Source organism: Dermacentor andersoni, chromosome 6 (assembly GCF_023375885.2).
Source record: "Dermacentor andersoni chromosome 6, qqDerAnde1_hic_scaffold, whole genome shotgun sequence".
Lineage (NCBI taxonomy): Eukaryota > Metazoa > Arthropoda > Arachnida > Ixodida > Ixodidae > Dermacentor > Dermacentor andersoni.
In genome coordinates, this window is record NC_092819.1 from 12175867 (window position 1) to 12189601 (window position 13735).

Below are 13735 nucleotides of genomic sequence, written 5' to 3' on the forward strand. Positions count from 1 at the left end.
GCGTTTAAAGTGCTGCCACTTGGACTATTGTCTCGCTGTTATTTTGAACCTCTCCATCCGTTTACCATCTGTGTCGACGTTGGCCTGTAGGCGTAAATTTACCCGATTCGTCCTTAGGCCTGGGCCTACCCACTGCCATTCTTCGTAATAGCAGCGCTGCTCGGATTTTCCCTGCCTTGGACGACGACCTCGAAAAGACTATCTGCGAAACCCCTAAAAGGTAATAAAGAGCTGTAATTATTACAAATAAAGCTTTCCAGGTGTAATTCTTGAACAACCTGATTTATGGCAATCCACAAAAAAAATCCATAGTTCCAAAAACGCCTTGCTTAGCTCGCTCACAGACATCGGAAAATGGCGCTCACAGGGACTCACTTAACGATCATCTAAGCCTTCTTAAAGATACAACAAATGTTGCGCCTATCACATTTACATGAAATTCACATTCTAAAAGTGCGAGTTTGGCTGGTGCAACATAAGAATTCGGCCATGTGCAACGATTTAATAATTTTTTATTTATTTGTAAAGCCCTGCCAGCCTGAGTGTCAGGCTTTAAGCTGATGTGTACGATACAGAACCCTAACACAGAAGCATAATGTAAAAAAAAAATTAGGAAAAAGAATCAGCATAATACACTCTTGGCCCCATTGCTACCACCCTGTTTATTTGATTTGCTAATTTGACAGACTCAATCCATCTGTAAAACAATATTACGATTAACACTGATAGCAATTCGCATCACCACGTAGCGTCACCCCCACAGGGGACAAGAAAGCAGCAAACCCACTTATTAATTTCCACCGTACTAGCGCGTAAATACAGGCATACAATGCTTACAACAAGGGAGGGCTAAAAGTAGGTAAACGAAAAATTCTCACAATGTCATATTTCCATTCAAAACAGCTTAGTCATCCCCACAAAAACTGGTAATAAGAGTTTGCTAGAGTTTCTTTATTTGACTAATTTCAGATGTTCAAGGATGTTCAAGCTCCGAGTCTCCGAAGAAGCAAATGAAGTTGCACAAGCTACTCATTGATCCAGTTTTCGTAATTGATATGGTTACTGTGATGTTATGCTGGATCATCATGGGATTTAATGAACCTACATTGGAGCCACATCTCAGACAGGTAATTCGCATCTCAAGGCAGCGCAAAAATTTTGTTGCTCACTTCTGATCATTTCATTCATTCAGTCATTCGTTCGCTTCCACGCGCTGCTGCCTACCAGACATGTGGGGAGCACAAGAAAAGCCTACCAGACATGTGGGGAGCACAAAAGGCGCTGTAGAATCAACCGGCAAGATTTAGACAGTGAATATGGGTTTACAAAAGTATCAGAAAAATAGAACAGGCATACCTTGTAAATGTCGAGAGAATAGTCTAGAGGAACTTGAAATCCCACAAGTAACACCGGAAAAGGTAAAGAACGCCTTGGGAGCTATGCAAAGGGGGAAGGCAGCTAGGGAGGATCAGGTAACAGCAGATTTGTTGAAAGATGGTGGGAACACTTTTCTAGAAAGATTAGCCGCCCTATATACACAATGCCTCATGACCTCGAACGTACCGGAATCTTGGAAGAACGCTAAGATATTCCTAATCCACAAGAAAGGGGACGCCAAAGATTTGAAAAATTATAGACCGATCAGCTTACTGTCCGTTGCCTACAAAGTATTTACTAAGGTAATCTCAAATAGAATCAGGAATACCTTAGACTTCTGTCAACCAAAGGACCAGGCAGGATTCCGTAAACGCTACTCAACAATAGACCATATTCACACTATCAATCAGGTGATAGAGAAATGTGCGGAATATAACCAACCCTTATATATAGCCTTCATTGATTACGAAAAAGCATTTGATTCAGTCGAAACCTCAGCAGTCATGAAGACACTACGGAATCAGAGTGTAGATGAGCCATACGTAAGGATACTGGAAGATATCTATAGCGGTTCAACAGCCACCGTAATCCTTCACAAAGAAAGCAACAAAATCCCAATAAAGAAAGGCGTCAGACAGGGAGATACGATATCTCCAATGGTATTCACAGCATGTTTACAGGAGGTATTCAGAGACCTGGAGTGGGAAGAATTGGGGATAAAAGTTGATGGAGAATACCTTAGCAACTTGCGATTCGCTGATGATATTGCCTTCCTTAGTAACTCAGGAGACCAATTGCAATGCATGCTCACTGACCTGGAGAGGCAAAGCAGAAGGGTGGGTCTGAAAATTAATCTACAGAAAACTAAAGTAATGTTTAACAGTCTCGGAAGAGAACAGCAGTTTACGATAGGTAGCGAGGCACTGGAAGTGGTAAGGGAATACATCTACTTAGGGCAGGTAGTGACCACGGATCCGGATCATGAGACAGAAATAACCAGAAGAATAAGAATGGGCTGGGGTGCGTTTGGCAGGCATTCTCAAATCATGAACAGCAGGTTGCCACTATCCCTTAAGAGGAAAGTGTATAACAGCTGTGTCTTACCAGTACTCACCTACGGGGCAGAAACCTGGAGGCTTACGAAAAGGGTTCTGCTGAAATTGAGGACGACGCAACGAGCTATGGAAAGAAGAATGATAGGTGTAACGTTAAGGGATAAGAAAAGAGCAGATTGGGTGATGGAACAAACGCGGGTAAACGACATCTTAGTTGAAATCAAGAAAAAGAAATGGGCATGGGCCGGACATGTAATGAGGAGGGAAGATAACCGATGGTCATTAAGGGTTACGGACTGGATTCCAAGGGAAGGGAAGCGTAGTAGGGGGCGGCAGAAAGTTAGGTGGGCGGATGACATTAAGACGTTTGCAGGGACAACATGGCCACAATTAGTACATGACCGGGGTAGTTGGAGAAGTATGGGAGAGGCCTTTGCCCTGCAGTGGGCATAACCATGCTGATGATGATGATGATGGCGAACCAGAGGGACCCGTTACGTACGGCTTAAGTCACACTACGTGCACTGCAGGAGAGGGCGGTGGCGTAGACGGCGGTGGCTGGATGACAGTTTCGATTTCGTATGTAACGTCGGTGGCTTGATGTAGCACCCTGTAAGTACCGTCGTAGCGGGACAAAAGCTGTTCGGAGAGCCCGATGCGGCGGGACGGAGACTGCATTAACACGAGGACACCTGAGGAGTAACAAATGACTCTGTGTGTTGTGCAGGGCTTTTTGGGAAGCCCGGGACACTGTGAGCCGTTCGTGAGCGATCTGGCGAGCTGTGTCGGCACGCGCTATGGCATTGCGAACATACGTAGTGGATGAGCTTAGAGCAGCGGGAAGTAAAGTATCGAGAGGCAGAGAATGTTCACGTTCATACAGAAGATAAAACGGCTAGTGACCAGTGGTGTCATTCCTGAACGAGTTGTAGGCGAAAGTAACACAGGGCAAAGTAGCGTCCTAATCGCGGTGGTTGATTGAACATAGATTGAAAGCATATTGGTCAAAATTAAGTTCAGGTGCTTTGTGAGTCCATTTGTTTGTGGGTGATAAGCAGTTGTGAGCGTGTGGCGGGTAGAGCATGAACGAAGGATGTCCTCGATGACACGAGGCAAAAAGTACCGGTCTTGATCAGTCAGCAGTTGTCGAGGAGCACCATGATGCAAGATGATGTCATGAAGATGAAAGTCGGCGACATACTTACGACAGCTGGTTGGGATGGCGCGGTTAATTGCGTATCGCGTCGCGTAATCGGTCACGACGGCGACCCATTTGTTTCCTGATGTCGAGGTTGGAAAGAGGCCAAGAAGGGCGAGCCCAGCACGAAAGAACGGTTCGGCGAGAATGTCGACAGGATGAAGCAGACCGGCAGGTAGCACAGCTGGTCGCTTGCGGCGCTGGCATTAGTCGCCGATAGTGACATATCGTTACAGTGAGCGGCAGAGACCAGGCCAGAAGAAGCGGCGCCTGGCGCGATCATAAGTGCGAGTGACACCAAGTTGACCAGCAGTGGGTTCATCCTGAAGCTGGCGGAGGACAGCTGACTGCAAATGGGGAGGCACGACCAGGAGCCGTTCAGGGCCGTTAGGATGCATATTGTGGCGGTATAAGGTGCTGCCGTGAAGGCAGAACAAGTGGAGTGAAGGGTCGGGTGTGGCAGAGCTAAGACTGTCGATGACATAACGTAAAGCCGAGTCACGGCGTTGTTAGTCCCGTATATTAACGAAGTCCGAGATAGACAAGACGCAGGTGTCGGTGTCTCTCTCGGGGACATCAGCGGAATCCACGGGATGCCGTGACAGGCAATCGGCATCTTGATGAAGCTGACCATAATTGTGTACTACCGAAAACGAGTATTCTTGCAGGCGAAGAGCCCAACGACCAAGGCGGTCTCTAGTGTCTTTGAGCAAAGAAGGCCAACAGAGAACATAATGATCAGTTACGACGATAAAGGTGCGGCCAAACAGGTAGGGACAAAATTTGGCGAGAGCCCAGACAAGAGCAAAACACTCTCGTTCTTGACTGCGTAATTCTTCTCCGGAGCAGACAGCATGCGTCTAGCGTAAGCGATAACGCGGTCGGGTTCGCCCTGACGCTGCGTGAGGACGGCACCGATTCCATGGCCGCTGGCATCTGTGCGAAGTTCTGTCGGCGCAATCGGATCAAAATGCGCTCAAATAGGAGAAATTGTCAGGGCATCGATAAGCGCCGAAAAGGCAACAGATTGGGGCGAGCCCCCTTTAAAAGCAATATCTTTTCTGAGGAGCGCAGTAACGGAGCGTGCATTGGTCGGCGAAATTACGAATGAAACGGCGGAAATAAGAGAACAATCCAATGAATCTTCGTACGTCTTTAGCCGAACAAGGTACAAGAAAATTCTTCAATGCACGAACTTTTTCACGATCGGGCTAGAAAACCGCCGCGTTGACGTGATCGCCAAGTACTGTTATTTCACGGCGTCCGAAACGTCATTTCGAGTCGGTCAGGTGCAGGTCGGCATTGCGGAATACCTCGAGAATTGCGGAGAGGCACTGAAGATGGCTCTGAAATGTTGGCGAAAGAACGATGACATCGTCAAAGTAGTACACGCAGGTTGACCATTGCAAGCCACGAAGAAGCGAATCCATCATGCGCTCGAATATGGCCGGCGCATTGAAAAGACCGAAAGGCGTGACTTTAAAGTAGTAGAGGGGATCTGGAGTTACGAATGCGGTTTTTTTCACGGTCCAGTGGGTCAACAGCAATCTGCCAATAACCTGAGCGAAGGACAATAGACGACAAATAGTGGACGCCGTGCAGACAGTCGAGTGCGTCTTCTATACGGGGCAAGGGATAAACGCCTCTCTTCGTCATCTTGTTGAGGTGTCGATAATCAACACAAAAGCGCTAGGTGTTGTCCTTCTTGACCAGCACTACAGGAGTGGCCCATGAATTTGAGGACGGTTCGATGATGTCCTTGGCCAACATTTTAGTGACCTCTATTTTGTATTATGGCGCCTTCCGCAGCGGAAACGCGATAAGGGTGCCGGTGAACCGATCTTACATCGCCAGTGTGGGTAAGGTGCTGAAACACTGATTTTTGGCATAAAGGAAGATTTTCGAGATCAAATATATTGGTATACGACAACAACACCTGACGAAGATCGGCTGCTTGCGTAAGCGGGAGATATGCAGATGTCAGTTTTTTTTTTCAAAATGGCGACACGATGGCTGTGGGAGAGCCGGAAACACTGCGAGGGCCGTCTACGGCATACGTAGAAATATCGCAATCCTGCAACGACGACACGGTGGCAAACGCGATACCGGCAGGCAGCACATAGGTAGAAAGTCCAAAGTTCAAAAGAGGCAGGCAGGTTTTGTTTTCGCGTGCGTAACCACAGTGTGGGAGGACAACAAAGTGCGTCCGGAACACGTCGAGAATCGTGTTCACGTCGAGACAACATATTCGCCACCGCACACAGGAGGAGAGGGGCGTAATGGGGCGCACGTAGCGGCTTTCGGTGGCAAATGAAGGAACTCTAAGAACATAAGTGGTTGGGAGTGTCGGATATTACGTGAGCGCCAAAAGGGAGTTCCAGTTAAAGCACACCTGGGAAGCAGTCAATAAGGGCAGAGTGTCTAGAGAAAGTCTAGGCCGAGGATCACGTCGTGAGGACACCGCGCAAGCACGGCAAACAAAACAGTGGTCTGGTGGCCAGCAATGCACACTCGGGCAGTGCACATTACAAGAGCAGTATACATACTGCCATCAGCGGCCCGTACTGTGTCCTTAGCCGTAATAACTTTGCGGAGCTGACTACGGAGAGCAGCGCTCACTATTGAAATGTGCGCTCCGGTGTCACCGAGGGCCGTAATGGTAACGTCGTCTACTTGTATGTCCAGAAGCTTTCGGCCGCGTAGGCACCGTAAAAAAGAGGATTTTTATACCGGGTCGTTGATGCAGCGTCACCTCCAGGAGCTGCACGGCTGTTTTCCAGAGCGTAGGTGCCAGACCATGCAGTGGACCACGACCGGCATGGTCGTAGCGATAGAGATCGGCGGCCTTGCGGGGGCGGTGAGCGGCTAAATCTGGAGTGTGGAATGGCGCAATCGGAAGCATGTGGGTCAGAGTGATGGGAAGAACGCCGAATGCTGCCTCCAGGGCGGCGCCAAGATCCAATGGTCCAGTGTGAAAGCGATGACCAGCTACTACTGCAGCTACGGGCAATGCGTCCCACGCGCGAGCAGTTGAACCATATGGGTCGGCCGTCTGCCGTTCTTCAGTCATCCGTGTTTCTATGGCGTGAAGGGTAAACCTGGTTCTGGTTGGAATGTGCAGGAGTACGTTCAGGTGCAGGGACGGAACAGACGTACGGCGAATGATAAACCCAGGTTCGCGAACTCCTGGCAGACGACTGCTTGTATGAGCGACACGGTAGACAGGTTGGCTGACTGAGCGTCCGGAGGGACGGCCGTAGGAACTATTGCTTCGAGTTCGCGGCGGACAGTGCGAGTTACATCTTCCGACGGTGTAGACTGCGCAGACATCGGTAGGTCCTCGCATGATGATGTAGCGGTGGTGTTAGATAGTCGAATAAACTGGCGGGTGATGCGGTGGCTCTTTGCTTGTTAAAAACGTTGACATTCCTTAACTATGGCGTCGACCATCGTACAGTTGAATACAAGTAGATTAACCGCGTCGTCGGATATTCCCTTCAATACGTGCGAAATCTTGTCAGCTTCGTTCATTTTTGTGTCAGCTTTTCGACAAAAGTCCAGTACGTCCTGTAAGTACGAAACGTACGATTCAGTAGTACGGTGAACTGTATGCTCACCGTGTGAACATACAGTTCACATACATACAATACGTGTATGTTTGGACGTGGGATCCGAGCTCCTTTATAGCGACCTGCTGACAGCTAAATGGTCTGCCGAACACCTCACGGATCTTCGCCTTGCAAGCATCCCAACTTGTAAGATCTTCTTCATGTGTCTGGTATCACACGCGTGCACTTCCTTTCAGGAAGAAAATCACGTTGCCTAACATCAGCGTGGAGTCCCACCTGTTGTGGCTGCTGACGCGCTCGTACATGTCGCGGTCCAAGCCATCCGTGCCGGGAAAAGTTCCCGGGTCTCGTGGGTGTAACAGAATCACAGGAGCCGGTGGCTACTGAGCCATCCTCACTACGGTGGTCATTGCGGAGCAACCAAGACGGCGACTGCTTCGACGTTCCGTGCTTGATTGACAAAGCCGGCACACCGTCAGGTTTACCCAGCACCTCCACCATAAAAGATGTTACGGGGATAACGTAAATTTGCGAATTATTGCTATATACAAGGTTACCGCAACCACAAGCTGCAGCGACTGGTGCAAGGCTTTCGCGCACGCCTTTTGCCACTTCGACGCCGTCGTCTTCGTCTGACCCACAGTAACAGTCCGTTTACTGTCTCGTGGCAATATATTCAATGAAATTAAGCGTATTTCCCTTCGGTGGCCAGTACGTCTATGCGATAACATGTTTTTTAGACTTGACAACAGGACTTTCAACATCGGATGACACAACACTGCACTGGTCGATAATAACAGATTAAATATCTTTTTTCACATGCATCAATATTCTACCACCAGGTCGGCCAGTTGAATTATTAAAGAATGATAAATAATTTGAGTTGCTTATAACGACACCCTTAGATGTAAATCAGGTTTCCGCAAGCATTATTATAACGAAAGCGAATCGAAAACTTTCTAAAAGAGTACATAACTGGTCTAATATGTTTCATGCCGATTACATATTCAAATGAAAACATTTTAGTCATTTTATACACTCAGAAGCATAAGTGCTCTTTATCCCATTGGTGTTTAACGCCATTTTACAGTATAATGTACTTCAAGCACCAAGAATCAAGTGTTAATCGAATCTTTTCCAGGTCGTGGGAGTGGCGCACATGAATGAAACGCGAATGATCATCCTTCCACACGAATATATTCCCATGTTTAGTGCACACATCTTCCCCCTTGAAATACGTTTCTTCTCGATTGCCATGCCTAGCAAACACTTCACAGCCGGGCAGAGATGCTCGTTGATAAATACAGGTCTGCTGGATGTACAACCCAAATCGGACGTCGACAGGCCAGCCTTCTTAGCCTTAAGCAGAGATGCGTCGCGTTTCCTTCGGTTGTTGTTTCCCCGTTAGGGTTTTTCCAGGTTCACTTCCTATTATTGCGCTTCTGGAAGAAACTATTCGTTATGCGAAGTCGATTCATTTCCACGAACGCAACAACATATCTTCTCTACTATTCATAGATTCGATGTCGTAGTTGACGAGTACCTGTTGGACAGCCTGCTTTTTCTTCATTTTCTCAATGAAATCTGCCAGGACCACAGTATACAGAGTTTGCAACTATTTCATTAATAAATCATCATACTCATATACAGTTCTATCTATTGATCATCATGACTGAAAGTTGGAGCATAGGATTGTACTTCTTTTAATTTCTATCTCCTATTTGGCTTTCTTACAACGACTGCTACCTTTGCATTATTGCGATAAAATTGATCAGTGTTGCCCGCTCTGCCCTTATGGTTTGGAAATCCTACATCATATGCCGGTTGGCATATGACATTGTCCGGCTCAACAACACTGGAAATAACTTGGAACAAATGATTAGGGACCATAGCCCACCATGTGTAAGAGAAGGATTGCAGATTAATATTCAGGAGACAAAGGTGATGCTAATAAGACTGGCACGCTAAGGAAATTTTAGGATTAGCAGTCGGTTTCTAGAATCTGTGCAAGAGTACGTTTATCTAGGCGAATTATTTGCAGGGGATCTTGATCACGAGGATAAAATATACAGAACTATAAAAATGCATAGGAGTGCATATGGCAGGTATTACCATATCATGACCGACAACTTACCGCTATCCCTGAAAACAAAAAAGAAAACATCATAGTAGACGGCTGTTCCTGCATTTCGCCCCCATCGAAATCCCGCCACCATGGCCGGAATTCGATCCCGCGACCTCGTGCTTAGCAGCCCAACACCATAGCCACTAAATAACCACGGCAGGTATGTACCTGAAAACAAAAGTGTACAATCATTCAACTCTACCGGTACTAGCATATGGGGTAGAAACTTTAGAAGTTATGGATTGAAGTTTGAACTAGAGAGAATAGAGGCGCATCTGACATTCTAGTTGACATTAAAAGGAAAACAATGGATTTAGGCAGGCCATGTATCGCGTTGGGCAGGTAACCGGTGGTCTATAAGAGTTACGGAACAGGTACAAAGGCTAGCGAAGCACTGTCGACGATTGCGGAGAATTTAGTGGTGTGACGAAATTGGGAAATTTTTACGTACAAGATGAAGTGAGCTGGCTCAAGACAGGGGTAATTTGAGATCGCTGGGAGAGGCATTCGCCCTGCCGTGGACTTAAATAAGTTGATCATGATAACGATGATCACTTAGCATAGATTTTAAAGTGAAACATTTTTCGTTGATGGGACTGATGAGCGCTTCATGTGTGTAAAGCAGCAAATGGGCAGCTATTGGACCTTCAATAATACTATAACATGTTATTGGATTAAATCTTTAGATAATGACGTCATCTTTTGCAGTTTGGCCTCGACACTACCAAGCTGGGCGTCGTCTTTATGGTTCAGTTTGCCAGCTACACAATTGCGACGCTTCTTTTGGGCCTCTTCTGTCACCTAAAGGTACAGCGTGTCTTTGATTACGCCATCCAATGTATTTAATTCACTTTGCTTGTCTGAAAAATTGGAGAGAGGCGAGGAGAGGCGGGAGTTGGAGGAGTGGGACAGTTCAAATAGATTTAACACCAGTTAAGCTCCGCAGTTGAGCTAGGCAGTTGAGGAAACCCGTCACAAAAAGCGGCAATGTGAATATCGCTTCTGTAGTATTTTGTCACCGCTTCGTTGTGGAGAAGTGCAGACGAACGGAAAATCGCCTTTTCGAGTGCACAAAGTAAATAACTAGAAGTTTTGTTGTTACCATTCTAAAGCCATAACAGCAGGGTAGGCGTGTGGATGAACAAACATCTCCATATTTGCATCTATATGGACTGCTTTCCGCCACTGTGCTCTTAGGCTTCATTAACCACTCTTCCTTGGGAAAAGTGATGTCACTCCATCCTGAATCCTCAGGATGAATGAGGCAGCTGAATGAAAGGAGAAGTGAGACACCTGCTCTGTAGTGCGCCACTTGCTGTGGTTATCATTTTGATTGGAGATTCATTCCCCCATAAAGGACTATATTTATTCTTGCATGTTTACGAATTGCTCCTATTTTTTTAGAACAAGATTATAACATTTAACCACGTACACTGCATAATAAACGAATCGGTCCAGAAATTGCAGCATACAAAGGCGTGGCAAAGTAGTCGTTCAAGTGACAGCTAGCATGTTGAGTGACAAGTACATTTCTTTGGCGTCGGAGGCAACTTAGTTGAACAGTGACCTAAACTGTCCAGAGAATAAGCCGCATGCCTTCCAAAATTTTGTGCAGTTGAACATAATTGTATCTGTCTGACACATAAACAAATCAAGAAATTAGATAAAAATTTCAGCATTGCCATTTGTTGGGCGCGTTCGTAAACTGACATTGAAAGCATATTTGGTGCCAGCGAACAAGGACAGGAGGGAGATTTGTGTGGTGTCATGGTGAGGTGCGTGTGGTGATTTGTGTGGTGCGTTGTGGTGTCGTCTTCCTTTTGTCCTTGTGCGCTGGCGCTAAATATGCTTTCAATGTTAGATGAAAGCTCAGCCGTTTTTCCCGCCTCTCCCGTAGTTCACCGACCCCTGATTATCCCCAAATCATCAACCATTAACTGAGTTTGCGTTCGCAAATTTTCTTGTAACAGTTTTTCTTGACTACGGAAGGGCTCCAGTTTTTCTTTTTTTTTTTGTATCCTAAGGCTAAGACAGCGCGCATTTGAGCGCTCAGCTGTGACAAAGATACTTTTTTTAATCCGTATGATTTATGCTGCACTGACAAATATTTCCTTCATTTACGGCACATAGCACCGACCGTGCATTGCGTCATCTCAGCAACTAATACGCGAACTCGGTCACACTGTTTTTATAGCATAATGCCCCCATTTGAACAAGAAAAGGTTGGATGTATTTATTTACGTCAAATGTAATTAGCAGGCAATTGGAATTTATAGTTTGACGAAGTAGTTGAGAGAAGTGGCATTAGCAACCATCTGCTTTCCATTTCTAGTACAGGTATCGAAAACAGGAAGGAAACTAATTAGTCCTATATATAATGAGATAACTTCATTCCCAATAATTTCCCAGCGTTTCTGTTCCAGATGGATGCTTTTTTTGCCTTTGTGGGACAATTTCTTACAGTTTTCGTTTTTCTTATACAAGGACCAGCGCCTTTCATTCCAACCGAAGCGTAAGTAAAGTTTTTTCAAAGCCATTTGTTAACTGTTCAAAGCCATTAATAGCAAAAAAAAGGACATGGCAGATGCTATGTAACATAAGACTTTGATGTGTTAAGTATGGCTTGTTTTCCCAATTATCTTCACTTCGAGATGAGAAATAAACAAGTACATTTATTTCGTAAACGCTTTCAAAATCTAAACGCCGAGCGGTCTCGGTATAATAATACGTACTAACACAGAAAACTTTTTCATGACTTGGAACAGATATTCGCACCGGTGCCACAAGCTAATCAACATATACTCTCTACAACTTAAAGCACCCTTTCTGAGCAACTTTTACATTGCAATCGCCTGTTCAGTGGACTAGATCGATCAGAAAGCATAATTTAGCAGATTCAACTAAGTGGTCGAATGAGCCACGATAAGGAAACTACGTATGGCAGTCGATCAGGACATATCATGAGAAGCCAACAAAGACATCAAGAAAAACATTGGTGAAACTACTTGCACGTACTAATTGAATTCAAGAGATTATATGTTAATGACAATGAAAGTGGATGAAAAAACAGCTTGCCGCAGGTGGGGAACGATCCCACGCCTTCGCATTTCTTTAATTCAATTCGTAAGTACAACTAATTTCCCCAATGTTTTCCTTGGTGTCTTTATTGGCTTCTCATATGATCAATAAAAATCGGGCCCCTCGGTTAACCCCCTTTCTTCTCGTTCTATCACCACATACGTTTCATGACACTAGTGTACCTAGTTTGGTAAGCCAACGAATTCTAAAAAATGAAACAGTGCTTAGCAGTTGCACATCAAGTTCTACGCAATAGTTGATTGATTTATTCATGGGGTTCAACATCGCAAAGCAAATCTGAAGTTATAACAGGCGTTATAATGCAGACCTCCGGATTCTTTTTGACCACCTGGAGTTCTTAAACACGCACACATATCTCACTACACGATCGTTATTGCATTTAGCCCCCTCGAAGGGCGACCGCCACGACTGGGAATCGAACTCGCAACATCACGCTGAGCATCAGAAGCATCGTGGCGGGTTTCCGCGAAACTGGCGGCTCACCATCAAAGCTGCAGATAAACGCAGTTCTCGATTATCTATGTTCAGCTACAAATTGCGGCAACTGCTGGCGTAGACGGGCACTCGACGTTTTAAATGCACTTGCTATGAGGCGATGCGGCCACGTTTTCGGAATACCCCAGGAGACAACTTCTTTCCCTTAATTAACACCCTTCTCTTGCATTATTGCTATGAGTCTGCTGATCGGATTAATGCTACGTTAACGCGACAAGTTTAATAGGTGACATGAAGCCACTACAGGTGCATTGATTTAAACGATGTGTTCCTCAAGTAAGAAAATTGTTAACTATTCACTGCGCATTGACTGAAAGGTATTGCTATAAGGGCACTGCATCAAATCTGTAACAAAAAAAGGCGAGCCAACAGTGAGTTACATCGAAGAATGGCAAGGTCTTCTTGGATACTTGAGTGTATCCTATGGTTTAATTGTTGTTTAACCTGCGCTACCTTTAGGATCGGGCCACATCTTTAGACTCTACTATTTCTGGGATCGGCACTTTTTGTTGAGTAACGCCACACTTCCGCTGCAGCTTCCGGCGCGCGCAGTTGAACAAGCGCGTGTGGGTTTAATTTCAGCCTTTTCGTGCTAGTTAATTATGCATTATTATAAATAGCTTTACGCTCAATTGGTGCATCTTTTTTGTTTCATGCTTCACTTTGACGATTTCTTTAATTGTACTGCGTAAATTTGAAGACCTTAAATCGCCTTATTTTACATACGTGGTCAGAAAGTCCCACGCGTATGGGCGATTATTCGTAGATTAAGCGGCCCTGTTGTTCAAACACAACCATTTCATGATCTCGCAATAGC

The 13735-nt window shown here is 45.6% G+C and overlaps 1 protein-coding gene across 3 annotated transcripts in view; it reads left to right on the forward strand.

The window, feature by feature from the left end:
• The window catches only part of LOC126521225 (MFS-type transporter SLC18B1-like), a 50032-nt gene that overhangs the window by 18509 nt on the left and 17788 nt on the right, over nt 1–13735 (forward strand). For all 3 annotated transcript variants that reach the window (XM_055065831.2, XM_055065832.2, XM_050169854.3), the window contains 4 exons: nt 118–220; nt 970–1127; nt 10033–10131; nt 11748–11836. In XM_055065831.2, the coding sequence (XP_054921806.1) occupies nt 118–220; nt 970–1127; nt 10033–10131; nt 11748–11836 (449 nt within the window). The remainder of the gene's footprint in view (nt 1–117; nt 221–969; nt 1128–10032; nt 10132–11747; nt 11837–13735) is intronic.